This window comes from Arvicanthis niloticus, chromosome 9 (genome assembly GCF_011762505.2).
Source record: "Arvicanthis niloticus isolate mArvNil1 chromosome 9, mArvNil1.pat.X, whole genome shotgun sequence".
NCBI lineage: Eukaryota > Metazoa > Chordata > Mammalia > Rodentia > Muridae > Arvicanthis > Arvicanthis niloticus.
This window is the reverse complement of record NC_047666.1, coordinates 22548299-22560854: the sequence shown is the minus strand read 5'-3', so window position 1 is coordinate 22560854 and position 12556 is coordinate 22548299. Positions and strand designations below refer to the sequence as shown.

Genomic DNA, 12556 nt, shown 5'->3' with positions numbered 1-12556 from the left:
CCCCAGAGACTAAGCCACCAACCAAAGAGGATGTAGTTCTTAACTACATCCAGCAAAAGTTTTTCCTGTTCCTGCCACCATGCTCTCTGCTATCTTGATAATAGACTAAGCCTCTGAAACTGTAAGCAAGCCCCCAATTAAATGTTTTCTCTTATAAGAGATGCCATGCTCATGGTGTCGCTTCACAGCAATAGAAAGGTGACTAAGACATAACCCATAAGCAGAAATGAGTACTTGCCATGCTTATAAAACCCATGAGTTTCAGCTATAATACTGCCAGGGCAAGAAGACTATTTAAGTCAGGTTTCACTTTTCTTACTTTGCTTTTGTGTGTTCCTCTCTTGAAGCCTCAGGGAGGGGGACCTGAAGGCACAGGAAACTAGACATCAATTCTGACACAAAGAAAATGAAAAATCTAGGTAGGGAAATAAAAAAACCTATTCAAGAAATAAATGAAATCAAACCATAAATATAGCCTAAAAGGTTTATTTATTTATTTGTGTGGTGTATGTATGTGTGTGACTATGTGTATGTATGTGAGTGTGTGTATGTGTGTGTGTGTACATGTGCACAAATGGGCACATTTCATGTGGGTTTGTGGAAGTCAGAGGAAAACCTAGGGTTTCTTCCTTGCCTTCCCCCTTGTTTTGAGTCAGGGTCTCTTTGCTGTTTGGTGTTGTGCTATACAGGGCCTTAGAGTTTCCAGGGATTCTCCTGTCTCTGCCTCCCACCTAGACATAGGACCTTGGGATTACAGACAGGTGCTACCATGCTTGGTTTTATGTGGGATCTGGGTACTCAAACTCAGGTCCTCAAGCTTGTGCAGCAAGCCATTGACCTACCCACTGAGCCATTTTCCCAGCCCAGCTTAGTTTGCTTTAAGCCTTTTCCTTACACACCCCTTTCTAATACTTCATTATATATTTGAAGTCAATATCTAGGTATGTGGGCATTCTCTGATTCCAGTACTTGGGAGTCTGAACAGAAGGATGCCTGTGTTATCCTTTGTAGGCCTTTTGAGCATTCTGTACCCCATTCTGTTCTGTGCCTGACATTGAAATAGTATTCTTGATTTCACAAAATGCTTCTTCTCTCAAATTCAACCTTGTTTACGGTGATCATGGTCTTCTTTTTAGGGGGAATGGGGTTGCATTTGCCTACTATACCTTTGCCTACCCTTTTACTTACTTACTTTTAGTTTTAATTTATTTTTGCATTTATTTAGGAGTCATGAGGATAGGACCATGTCTGTGGAGGTTAGAGGACAACTTCCTGGAGTCAGTTCTCTCCTACTATATGAGTCCCAGGGATTGAGCTCAGGTTGCCAGTATTGGGGCAAGTAGATTTATCCACTGGCTGTTTTGTGGGCACTTTGTTGTAGCTGAGTCTACTGAATATAATAGAATGTGCTGTGATAAAAACATATCAGTTTAAAAATTTTTTAGCAAATGAGCTTAGCATTTATTGGTGTCAGATGTTTGTACTTAGTTACAGTATAGCTTCTATGACATTTATCTTTTTTAAAATTCTGTGTATATGTGGTTATTTGAATAGGAATGGCTTTCATAGACTCATGTGTTTGAATGCGTGGCCCAGGGAGTGACTTTATTAGGAGGTGTGGCCTTGTTGGAGGAAGTATGTTACTATGGGAATGGGCTTTGAGATCTTATATGTTCAAGCTACGCCCAGTGTGGCACAGTCTCCTGCTGCCTGTAGATCAACATGTAGAACTCTTGGCTCCTCTAGCACCATGTCTACCTGCATGCTGCCATAATGATAATGGACTAAATCTCTAAAACTGTAAACCAGCCCCAATCAAATGTTTTTCTTTGTAAGAGTTGCTGTGGTCATGGTGCCTCTTCACAGCAAAGAAACCCAAATTAAGATAGTATGTATGTGGCCAGGTGGTGGTGGCGCACGCCTTTAATCCCAGCACTTGGGAGGCAGAGGCAGGCGGATTTCTGAGTTTGAGGCCAGCCTGGTCTACAGAGTGAGTTCCAGGACAGCCAGGACTACACAGAGAAACCCTGTCTCAAAAAACCAAAAAAAAAAAAAAAAAAAAAAAAAAAAAGAAAGAAAGAAAGAAAGAAAGAAGGAAAAAGATAGTATGTGTGTGTGTAGTGTCTGTGGTTATATACACATGACTGTAAGTGTCCAAAGGCATTAGATCCCCTAAATTGAAGTTACAGGCAGTTGTGAGTTGTTTAATATGGATGCAGGTAATCGAATTCAGGTTCTCTGAAAGAGCAGTACATGCTCTTAACTTGTGAGCCATCTCTCCAGCCCCAACACTTTCTATTTTACAGCTTTTAGAAAAATAACTGTATTGTGCATTTTTATTTCCCCTTTTTCTATATGCTTTTATTGTCACGACTAGGAATATTGAGCCTGTTTTGGTTTGTATCTTCATAATTCCATGTTTATGTGATTCATTTAAACTATTTCTCTAGCAGTATTTGATTCACCACATGACAGAATTATATTTCCTTGTCTTATTCTCCCTCTTCCATTGCACTCAGTTATCGTCTACCACAGCATCCTTCTTAGAATTTACCTTTATCTGTGTTATTTGTTGCTTTGACATAATTCCTTTTGAATATCAGCTACTAAGGATGAGGAAATAAACACTATACGTAAACCGACGTGTTCAGAACCCTAATACCTCATTGTAGATTACTTTCAATAAATTCTTTTTTGTTTGTTTGGTTTTTTTTTGTTTTGTTTTGTTTTTCGAGACAGGGTTTCTCTGTATAGCCTTGGCTGTCCTGGAACTCGAACCAGGCTGGCCTCGAACTCAGAAATCCGCCTGCCTCTGCCTCCCAAGTGCTGGGATTACAGGCGTGTGCCACCACAGCCTGGTTCAATAAATTCTTTATAATGAAAAATTTTAAAGAATGTCACAGGAAGGACATTCTTCTGGAATCCTCCTTTGAGGGGGAAATTAATCATTCAGGTTAGAATTATTTATATTCATGTCACAATAGCTATAAAAAGAATTCTAATATTTTAATTATGAATTCTCTGTCATGATTCCTTATAAAATGTTCAGAATTATTGGATGATACTAAAAAATTAAATGTGACGGTAATCTTGGGTACGTCCTAGAAATGACCCACCATATGCTGTCTTTCTACATTTACATTTTGGGTGTCTCTGTGGACAGAAAATGTCAGATGTCTATATAGTTCAGTAAAAATGGATTTAAGGGCCTCTTTTCCTTATAGACTGGATTGTTTGTATACATCAAATGATTGTCACTCCTGTTATTTCCTTGAGCTTCTGACTAGCACTGACTTTACTGTTTTACAGTTATGAAATTTTGGCTTGTAAAATTATTTCTGAGTTACCAATGAGGAGTCCTATGTGTGACTTTTTTTTCAGGACCGACTATAGGCAATTAAAGGGCTTTACCTGGCAGGGTTCATGATGTGGTGGAAAAGTGGCTTTGGTACACAGCCAGTTCACTGCAGTCTCTGAAGGACATGGCCAAGGACTCATGCTGCCCTGGCACGCCCTGTTCTTGGGATATTTGGCTCCCAAGAGCCTTCATTCCTAGGTCTCTGAGGCCTACAGTGAGGTTCTCCTCAAGAGCTTCTCCCAAGACTTCTTTATGGGAGGAACAGGGAAACATGAATACACTTTTCTCTATTCTAACTCAGTCTTTTCTACTCTCAGCCTTCCCTCTGCTTTCTCTAACTCCAAGGTTATAAAGCCACCAAAGCTTTTTGTCTGGGGTTCACTCAATGGAGAGACTGTTCCTTCATCTGTGCCAATACATTTAGCTCTCAATCATTCTGGAAAAAAAACAAAAAACAAAAAACAAAAACGGGGGGTGGGGGGGGGAAGCTGGGTGTGGTGACTCACACCTGTAATCCTAGCACTCAGTAGAATGAATCAGGATAATTGCCGCAAGTTTGAGGCTAGCTTGAGCCATGCAGTGAGCTTCAGGTCAATATGGTTGACACCATGATACTGAATTAAGTAAACAAAACAAAAAAAAAATTACGAAAACCTACCAGCAACATCATCAGCACCTTTAACAAAACGGAGCAGGGACTAGGCACTTTTCCTGGTTAGACTATTGATTATTCAATTTCAGTAGGTGACTAAAGGCTTAAACTTTCTCCTTGGTTTGTTAGTTTACTTTCACATCTGGCAGATAAGCTGTTTCCCAGCTTGGTTAAGCTCCCATAAGTTCATGGTTTTTAGTACAAAATGGCCTGCCTTTCCTAAAGAAGTGATTAAGGGTTCAACTGATTTTAAAATGGCCACCTATACTACTAGGGAGTAACAGGGAGATAAGAGAAATTATCACAACATCGATACTGAGTGGTTTTTGTTTCCCTTTTCAGATATCTGTCTATTTCTCTCTCTCTGGTTTTGTATCCTTGGAGGCCAATCTATAGGGATGAATTCAATGAGTTTCCTCACACTCCTGCTTCTAAAAAAAGGTGTGTCCAATGGGAGGCACCAGCTGGGGACTTAGACTCGGGAGTCTCACCCATACAGTACTTAGCTGAGGCCAGGCTTTTCCCCACTGCACCTACTGCAGTGGTTCTAAAGAAAATCTTTTATGGTGCTTTAACAAGAGTCACTACACTTTCTTAACAACGGTCACAGATCCCATCAGGTGGCTCTCTTTAGTCTTGGGTGGCCTGGCTGTAGCAGTATCTTTTGTTGACTCTGCTTAAACTCTGCCTTCACTTCTGCAAATATCTTCTATCTGTATCTCTAAAAAAATTTCAGCTTGGGCATACCATCTGTTTCTTGCTTGCAACTTGACTGACTTATATAGCTCTTTTAAAAAGCTTCCTTTAAAAGAAAAATGGGAGTTTTTTTCTTTCCTTTCCCATATATAGTTCTTTCTCCTTTAGCTACCTTGGTCTCTCTGAAGTCCTAGATCCTACATTTTCCTCTTCTGTACTAAGGCTTGGAAACTTAAGGCAGTAGACAGTGACAACTCTAGGTTCCTCTCATTTGCTTCTCCTCATTGTACTACCTGATGTGTACAGTGTCTTGAGAAGTTTGTGTGTCTGTGTGCTTATGTCAGAGGCCATCCTCAAGTGTCATTCCTCAGAAGCTATGCTAGTTTGTTTATGATGCTGTGATAAACACCATGACCAAAAGCAACTTGGGGGAGGAAAGGTTTATTTCAAGACAAGAACTTGGAGTCAGGAACTGAAGCAAAGACCTTAGAGGAATGCTGCTTAGTGGATTGCTCAGCTACCTATTGGCTTGTACAGCCCACCTACTCAGGCATAACATGGCCCTCAGGCGCCTAGGCTCTTCTACATCAGTTAACAATCAAGAATGTGCTCCCATTTGCATGCCCATAGGCCAATCTGATGGAGGCAATTCCTCCTTCCCAGGTATGTCAAGTTGACAGCCAAGAATAGTCATTACAGTAGTCATTTACAGCCTCCCCTCCCCTCCCCTCTCCTCTTCCTTTCGAGACAGAGTCTCACTGGGACCTCGGGCACACTGATTTGGCTGTGCTAGAGCATCAGAATCCTCCTGTTTCTGTCCCCTCAGCACAAGCACACACCACATCCAGCTTCTTACATGAGGATTAGGATCGGCCTCAGGTTCCCACTCTTGAGCCGAGAAGTCTGACTTTACACTTAGATGCTCATGATCAAACTCAAGTCCTTGACCTTCGGTCTCATGCTTGAGAAGGCTAGCTCTTTAACTAAGGAACTATCTCCACAGCCTCTTGTTTTGTTCTGGTTACTTTAGACTAGAGGGTTCATCCAGTCCTTGTTGCTTTGCCTGGAGAGAACAATGACTTGCTTCTCATAAATGGAGTGTGGAATAAATGGACTTTTGTGACAAGGACATAAAACATTTTCTGTCTCTGACTCTCATCAGTTGCTTGTAGAAAGGTTAGAATGAGAACATGAGAATAATGCTTTGAGAGATCCAGGTCGTGAGAAGATATGAACTTCTTTCTATTAGCATCTGAATATCCTACGTTAGAACTTTAGAATTAGCTCCTCTAGCTCTATCAAGCCCTCAGATGACGACAATTGTGGCTTCCATCTTTAATACAGCCTCGTGAGGACCCTCATGCCTGAGCCACCTACTTGAGATGCTTATGGATTTTTAACTCACAATAAACATAAAACAGTAAATGTTTATTATGCTAAGCGATCACATTTTAGTATAATCTGACAGAAAAAGCCAATGATCTAAGGGAACCAAATTCTACACAACTCAGTAGGAAGAATCAGTTTTATCCCTTACAAAATTTTAATGAGTTCCTATGCTTAACCCAGCTGAAATAACAATGTTCTTAGACACAATTACAAGACTAAGTACTTGGAGTGTTTATATAAAAAATTTCCCTGTTTGAGACACAAAACCTATATTCTATAAGCTCACAGGCAATGTAATCTAGGTATTTTATATGAGTACACTGTAGCTGTCTTCAGACATCCAGACACACCAGACAGAGGAGGGCACCAGATCCCATTATAGATGGTTGTGAGCCACCATGTGGTTGCTGGGAATTGAACTCAGGACCTCTGGAAGAGCAATTAGTGCTCTTAACCACTGAGCCATCTTTCCAGTCTGGTATATTATATTTTAACTGTAATGTAACCCAATAAGTATAAAACATAAAACTGGCAAGAGGTCAATTGTACCTGTTATTGGTTTTCTTTTGTTTTTTTTTTTTTTGTTTTTTTGGTCAATGTGACCAAGCTAGGATCATCTGGGAAGAGAGAACCTCAGTTGAGAAAGTGCCTCCATCAGATTGGCCTGTAGGCAAGTCTGTAGGGCATTTTCTTGATTACAGTTGAGATGGAAGGGCCCAAACCACTATGGATGGTGTCATTCCTAGGCAGCTGGTCTTGGGTTGTGTAAGAAGGCACTTTGAGCAAGCTATGAAGAACAAACCAGAAAGCAGCACTCCTCCACAGCCTTGACTTTGTTTCCTGCTGGGGACCTTCCCAGCATCACAATTTCCTGAGGAAGGCAGCAAAGGAGTATGAAGTCAGTGATAGTGCTTTATTGTTGGCAATTCTTCTGTCTTTAATTCTCTGCTATTCTGTGGCCAAAAGCTACTTACTTTCATCAGTTCTTCTGACTTTAACTCTTAGCTATATTGTGGCTAAAAGCTACTTACTTTTAGCAGTTCTTCTGACTTTAACTCTTTGTTATTCTGAGGCCAAAACCTCTGGCTCCTGGTAATTTGACTCAGCAGGGGAATTAGAAAAAAGGCTTAGTTTCTCTCTGGCTCAAGGGACCCGGTAGGCCAGGCTAGAGGCTTGGAGTGTATTGACTCTTTGTGACCCAGAGAGAAAAGAAGAGGAAGAAAGTGAGAATTCAAGCACACACATAGACACACACAGAGACACACACACACACTTTGGCAAGGCCAGACCACCTGCCTTAACAATTCTACAAATGTTCATGCATACTTACATACATACACATATACCTACACACATATGTATGTACATACAGACAGACAAACAAACTTATACATATATATGTGTATATATATGTATATATGTATATGTATATGTATATGTATATGTATATGTATATGTATATGTATATGTATATGTATATGTATATATATATATATATATACTTAGTGGATGGGAATGAGCCCCAAATGCCACACTTATTTTTTCTCTCTCGCATTTTTATGCCTTCTTAGACAAAAGTTCTTTATAAAATTACCTCATAGATAAAATGTTGCACAAAAGGGGAGTTACAGAAGGATCTCCACAGTAAGTTCAAAGCAGTACTTCATTCTATAAGATCATTATAAATTAAAAGAACAGTTTCACATGGCCTTGCTTTATCATAGTGCACACCTGTGGCTTCATCCTTGGACTTGACCCACAATGAATGTTTTTTTCTTGATCACAAATTTGTTTCAAGCCTGCTTTCTTATCTTATTGCAATTAGCTCATGACACACAAAGGTTTACAGAGCTCTATTTGCAGCTTTATTCTATATAGGGGTTGACATTACTTATATAAATTTATGAATTTTATAAAATCATTATCAGGAATTATAAAATCATCAATTTGTCTACACAGCATTATTATATGAAACTCATCTTCATACTGATTCTACAGGAAATCTGCCCAATAGGGTGGGCCAATGTCCAGGAATCATTAGGTTATGTAATAGTGACAGGAAAGGCATGCCAGCAGCCAGAAGCATGCTGATAGTGGCCTTTCATCTCAGAGTTCCATCCATCACAGGCCATGCCAAATGGTGGGCCATCTCCAGAAAACTCAATTGCATAACTTAGTCTTCCCTTCATGATGGACTGTGATCTGAATATGTAAGTCCAATACACCCTTTCCTCTCTGTGAATGAGAGCTCCTGGAGAGAAGCTGTGTCTCAAGAGACTGATCGACTGAGTATAATTTCAGTATGGTGGAGAGACTGGAATGTTGCAGGTCCAAAGGATAATTACATTATTGTTAGCTAGTTCTAGCACACTGGAACCATTCCTTGCCCACCTCTATGTTGAAATTAATATCTGTGACTAATATATTAAAACCTTTAGAATATATTAACTTAGCAGACCACTAGCTTTCACCAACTCAGAGACTGAGAATGTCATCAGATGGTATCTTGGGCCTATAGTAATGTCTCTCCCATCTCGTTGTACCTGTGTCTCTGATACACCCAACAATGTATTTTAAACTTGCCTTGATTTATGACTTTCTTTGCTTTATAAAACTACAAGACTTCATGAAACTGCTTCCACATTGGAACATGGAATTTGGGATAATCTAAATCTGTGTTTCCTGGCTATAGTCACTGGAAATGGCTCCAGAATAAGCCACCTCTTATTCCCTTTAAAATGAAAGCTGTGGTTTTTGCATCAACATCCCTAAATTGTTTTTTGTTTTGTTTTGCTTTATTTTTTTCAAGACATGGTTTCTCTGTGTAGCCCTGGCTGTCCTGGAACTCACTCTGTAGACCAGGCTGGCCTTGAACCCAAAGATCCATCTGTCTCTGCCTCTTGAGTGCTGAGTTAAAGGTGTGTGCCACCACTGCCTGGCCCCACATTGATTTTTGTCATGGGGTATGTCTTAGTTAGGGTTTCCATTGCTGTGAAGAGACACCATGACCAAGGCAGCTCTTATAATGGACAACATTAATTATCTATTATAAGCTGAAGCATGACAGTGTCCAGGCAGGCATGGTGCTAGAGGCATGGTGCTGGCGGAGCTGAGAGTTCAGCTCTTGAATCAAAGACAGATAGGAGAAGACTCAGCATCCTCAGGCAGCTAGGAGGAGGGTCTCAAAGCCCACCCCACAGTGACACTTCCTCTAATAAGGCCAAACATCCTAATAGTGTCACTCCCTGGGCCAAGCATATTCAAACCACAACAGTGTTTATCACAGTAATAGAAAGTAAACTTGAACAAATGTGTATTATTTTCATACTTTATAATAACAAAAGAGGTATTATATTTTCACTTTCAATGAGGAGAATGAAACATTAACTTTAAAAACAAGTGGATTTGGGTGCTGGAGAGATAGCTCAGCGGTTAAGAGCATTGACTGCTCTTCCAGAGGTCCTGAGTTCAATTCCCAGCAACCACATGGTGGCTCACAGCCATCTGTAATGGGATCCGATGCCCTCTTCTGGTGTATCTGAAGTACAGTGTACTCATATATAAAATAAATAAATCTTTAAAAAAAAAAAAAAGTGGATTCTAGTTAGGTTTTACAGACATACTCAGCAACATGTCTGTGAAATTCCTTCATTTGGTTATCTTAAAGATATAAATATGTCCACTGATTTAACAATAAGGTTGACTCAAAGAAGGAGATGTGTGGAATCACTGGAAGTCTTTCCCATCCCTGTGATTTTGAACTATACAGGAGAGAGAAGACTTGAATTTTCTTTGAGGAGGAGAGGAGATTACTGTGAGGAGCTGTGTAAAGATAATGGTCTCAGTCACTCCTTCTAAAACCTTAAGTGGTGTTTTACCTGCAGGGAGCTCAAGTTTCACAGGAGTGGAACAAAGGGAAAATAGTCTCCTGGTTTTTGCAGTTAGGAATTTCTCAGCCAAGAAATTAAGGCCTTGAGTTTTACCTCAGGATATGTTTGGGAGAAAGAGAGTGACTGGATAACCAGACCTCTGAAGAGCTTTAGAAACTTCTTCAAGTGTTCACACTTCAAAGAGGGGGAAAAGGATCTAGCTGTTTACATTTCAAAGAACTGCAAATGGTAAGGTTTCTCTTCTCAAGGAGAAGGGTCTCACAGAGGTTGCAGCCTATTTCCACCCCCAAATTAACAACTCAGAAGCTTCCCTCTTGCAGCACTAGGCCCCATATAAACTGGATGACTTCTGGTTCATGTGGGCTAATCAGATACGAGGAACCAATGTGATTTTACTGTAAGTAACACCAACTGTGAGTTCTGCTGTGGAAATCTCATTTGCTTTCAGGATACCCAGAGTAGAGATAGACTTACCACAAATGGGAGGACACACTCATGTTGGTTCTGTACTGTGTATAAGCTGAACAGAGACATTCGGTTGGGGCCCATCAGACTGCAGGCTAGTGAGAAAAAGTTCTGCAAGGCCTCACAGAGGTTGGGGCAGATGTCAGCCCAGGAAGGTAGAGTAATGTGCACAATGAGAAGCCTCAGAGGTTGATGACTGATTTTCATGGCAGGGGAGGTCCCTCTACTAGTAGTTCTCCTTCGATGCATGGCAGCAAAAGCAGTGTGGAACTGTGGCCACCACTGAAATAATCAATGTTTTATAAACCTAAAGAAAGGAAAAAGAAATGACTGGCTTTCATAAAACTGGATTAGGTACTTGAAGCAAAGAATATACATTGAGGGGATAAAAATACCAAAAAAAAAAAAAAAAAAAAAAAAAAAAGGATTCAATTTGGGTACCATATCAAATTTGGCAAGGATTTCAGGCTCGCTCTATAAGAGGGAGCCGACACCTATTACTGTAATAGCACCAAGAAATCTATATGTTTGATTTTAATGTAAGTATGAGAATACTTAGAGATGCTTGTGGAACTAATAAAGAATAAAGCAGTTACACAATATACACAATAGTCAAACTTAGTTTTGTTTGTCTTTTACAAAGTCTCATGTTACCTAGGCTGGCCTAGAGTTCATTATGTAGCTGAGTATGATCTTGAACTCCTGATCCTTCTGCTTCCACCTCCCAAGGGCAGGAATTACACATGAACATCACTGTGCCTCAAATCAAGCTTTGGGTAAGGTTATTTGCCCTCTTAAGTTTTGTTACTACTTATTGTCCTATACTGTAACTTCTTTCTATGATTGTCTTTCGTACCGTATTATAAGGCTTCCCACAGTGTCAAGTATGGGATAACTCCACAGGAGTTGCTGGTCAGGGAGGCTCCCAAAATAATAAAGGTTCTTGATACTTTTTCTTGGTTCCCCATTACAAGTAGTTGATAAGAGCCTATTGCTGAAGGTACCACACACCTAGAATAAAAGTTATAGAGAAATCACATTGGAACTGAGAAGTTTCCTCCCTGATGGCTACCTCCCACAGTGCTGGATGTTGCTATGAAGGCTACTGGGGGTTGGAGGCATCAATAGTTTTACCCAGCTGTGAACCCTAGGAACTATGATGCTAACCTGCCTGGCAAGATAGGCCCATTTGTGCAATAATGGCATGACTGTTAAGGTGGCAGGAGTAACCAACCACCTTCCCAATTGGATTTCAGGCTGGCTCTATAAGAGGGAACCTGTAAACCTGTAAACCTGGTCCCAAACACTGTACAGTTCATGGGCCCTAGTTGGGGAACCTAACATTGCTGCTTAGATAAATTGACACACTATTAAACCACCTCCTAATATCTATGTTTACACCCACAGACAAAGGCTACTCTCAGCTTTAAATAAAGAAGCCAGTCCTGGCAGTGAACAGAAGTGAATATGAAAACCTTGCACAAGATACAAAGAACAAAGGATGGATGGTTAAGGGCTCAGCCCTAAACAAAACATCTACACGATCCCTCTAAGTCTCAGGGGACACTCTGGAAGAGGAGGCAGGAAGATATAAGAGATAGAAGATATGGAGAAGGCCTGAAAATTGCAACATGGCCAGAACAATCATGAAAGCAGAGCAGCTGTGCCTAATAGCCCTCCTGATAGTCAGCTATGAAAGGGAGAGCACCCTACCACTTATTATAGTCGATTTGCAGCTAATAGAGTCTGGGAGGATGGGAGGCATAGATAGTATCCGTTATACATGAACTGCTAAGCTCCAGATCACACAGATGACCCTAGTTGAACTCAGTGGGACAATAAAAAACAAAAAACTGGTAAACATGGAGAAAAGATTTGTAAAGAAAAAGGGGGGTCGGCAGGGGTGGGAGGAAATGAGAGAAGGTGATAGTGTGGAGAGTAACCAGAACGCAGTGTGTGTGTGTGTGTGTGTGTGTGTGTGTAATCAAAAAACAAATTTTGTTAATAAAAAAGGAGGAAAGTAGAACTATTTTTACTCATAAACTTAGATGTAAAAAGTCCCAAACAAGACAAGAACATTAAAACTAGGAACACGTAAAAAGAACA

The 12556-nt window shown here is 40.4% G+C and overlaps 1 protein-coding gene across 1 annotated transcript in view; it reads right to left on the bottom strand.

The window, feature by feature from the left end:
* M1ap (meiosis 1 associated protein) overlaps positions 1 to 12556 on the bottom strand; it is an 84609-nt gene that overhangs the window by 66374 nt on the left and 5679 nt on the right. Inside the window, exon 2 of the mRNA XM_034512541.2 lies at positions 10460 to 10757. Within this exon, the coding sequence (XP_034368432.1) occupies positions 10460 to 10699 (240 nt within the window). The 5' untranslated portion in view covers positions 10700 to 10757. The remainder of the gene's footprint in view (positions 1 to 10459; positions 10758 to 12556) is intronic.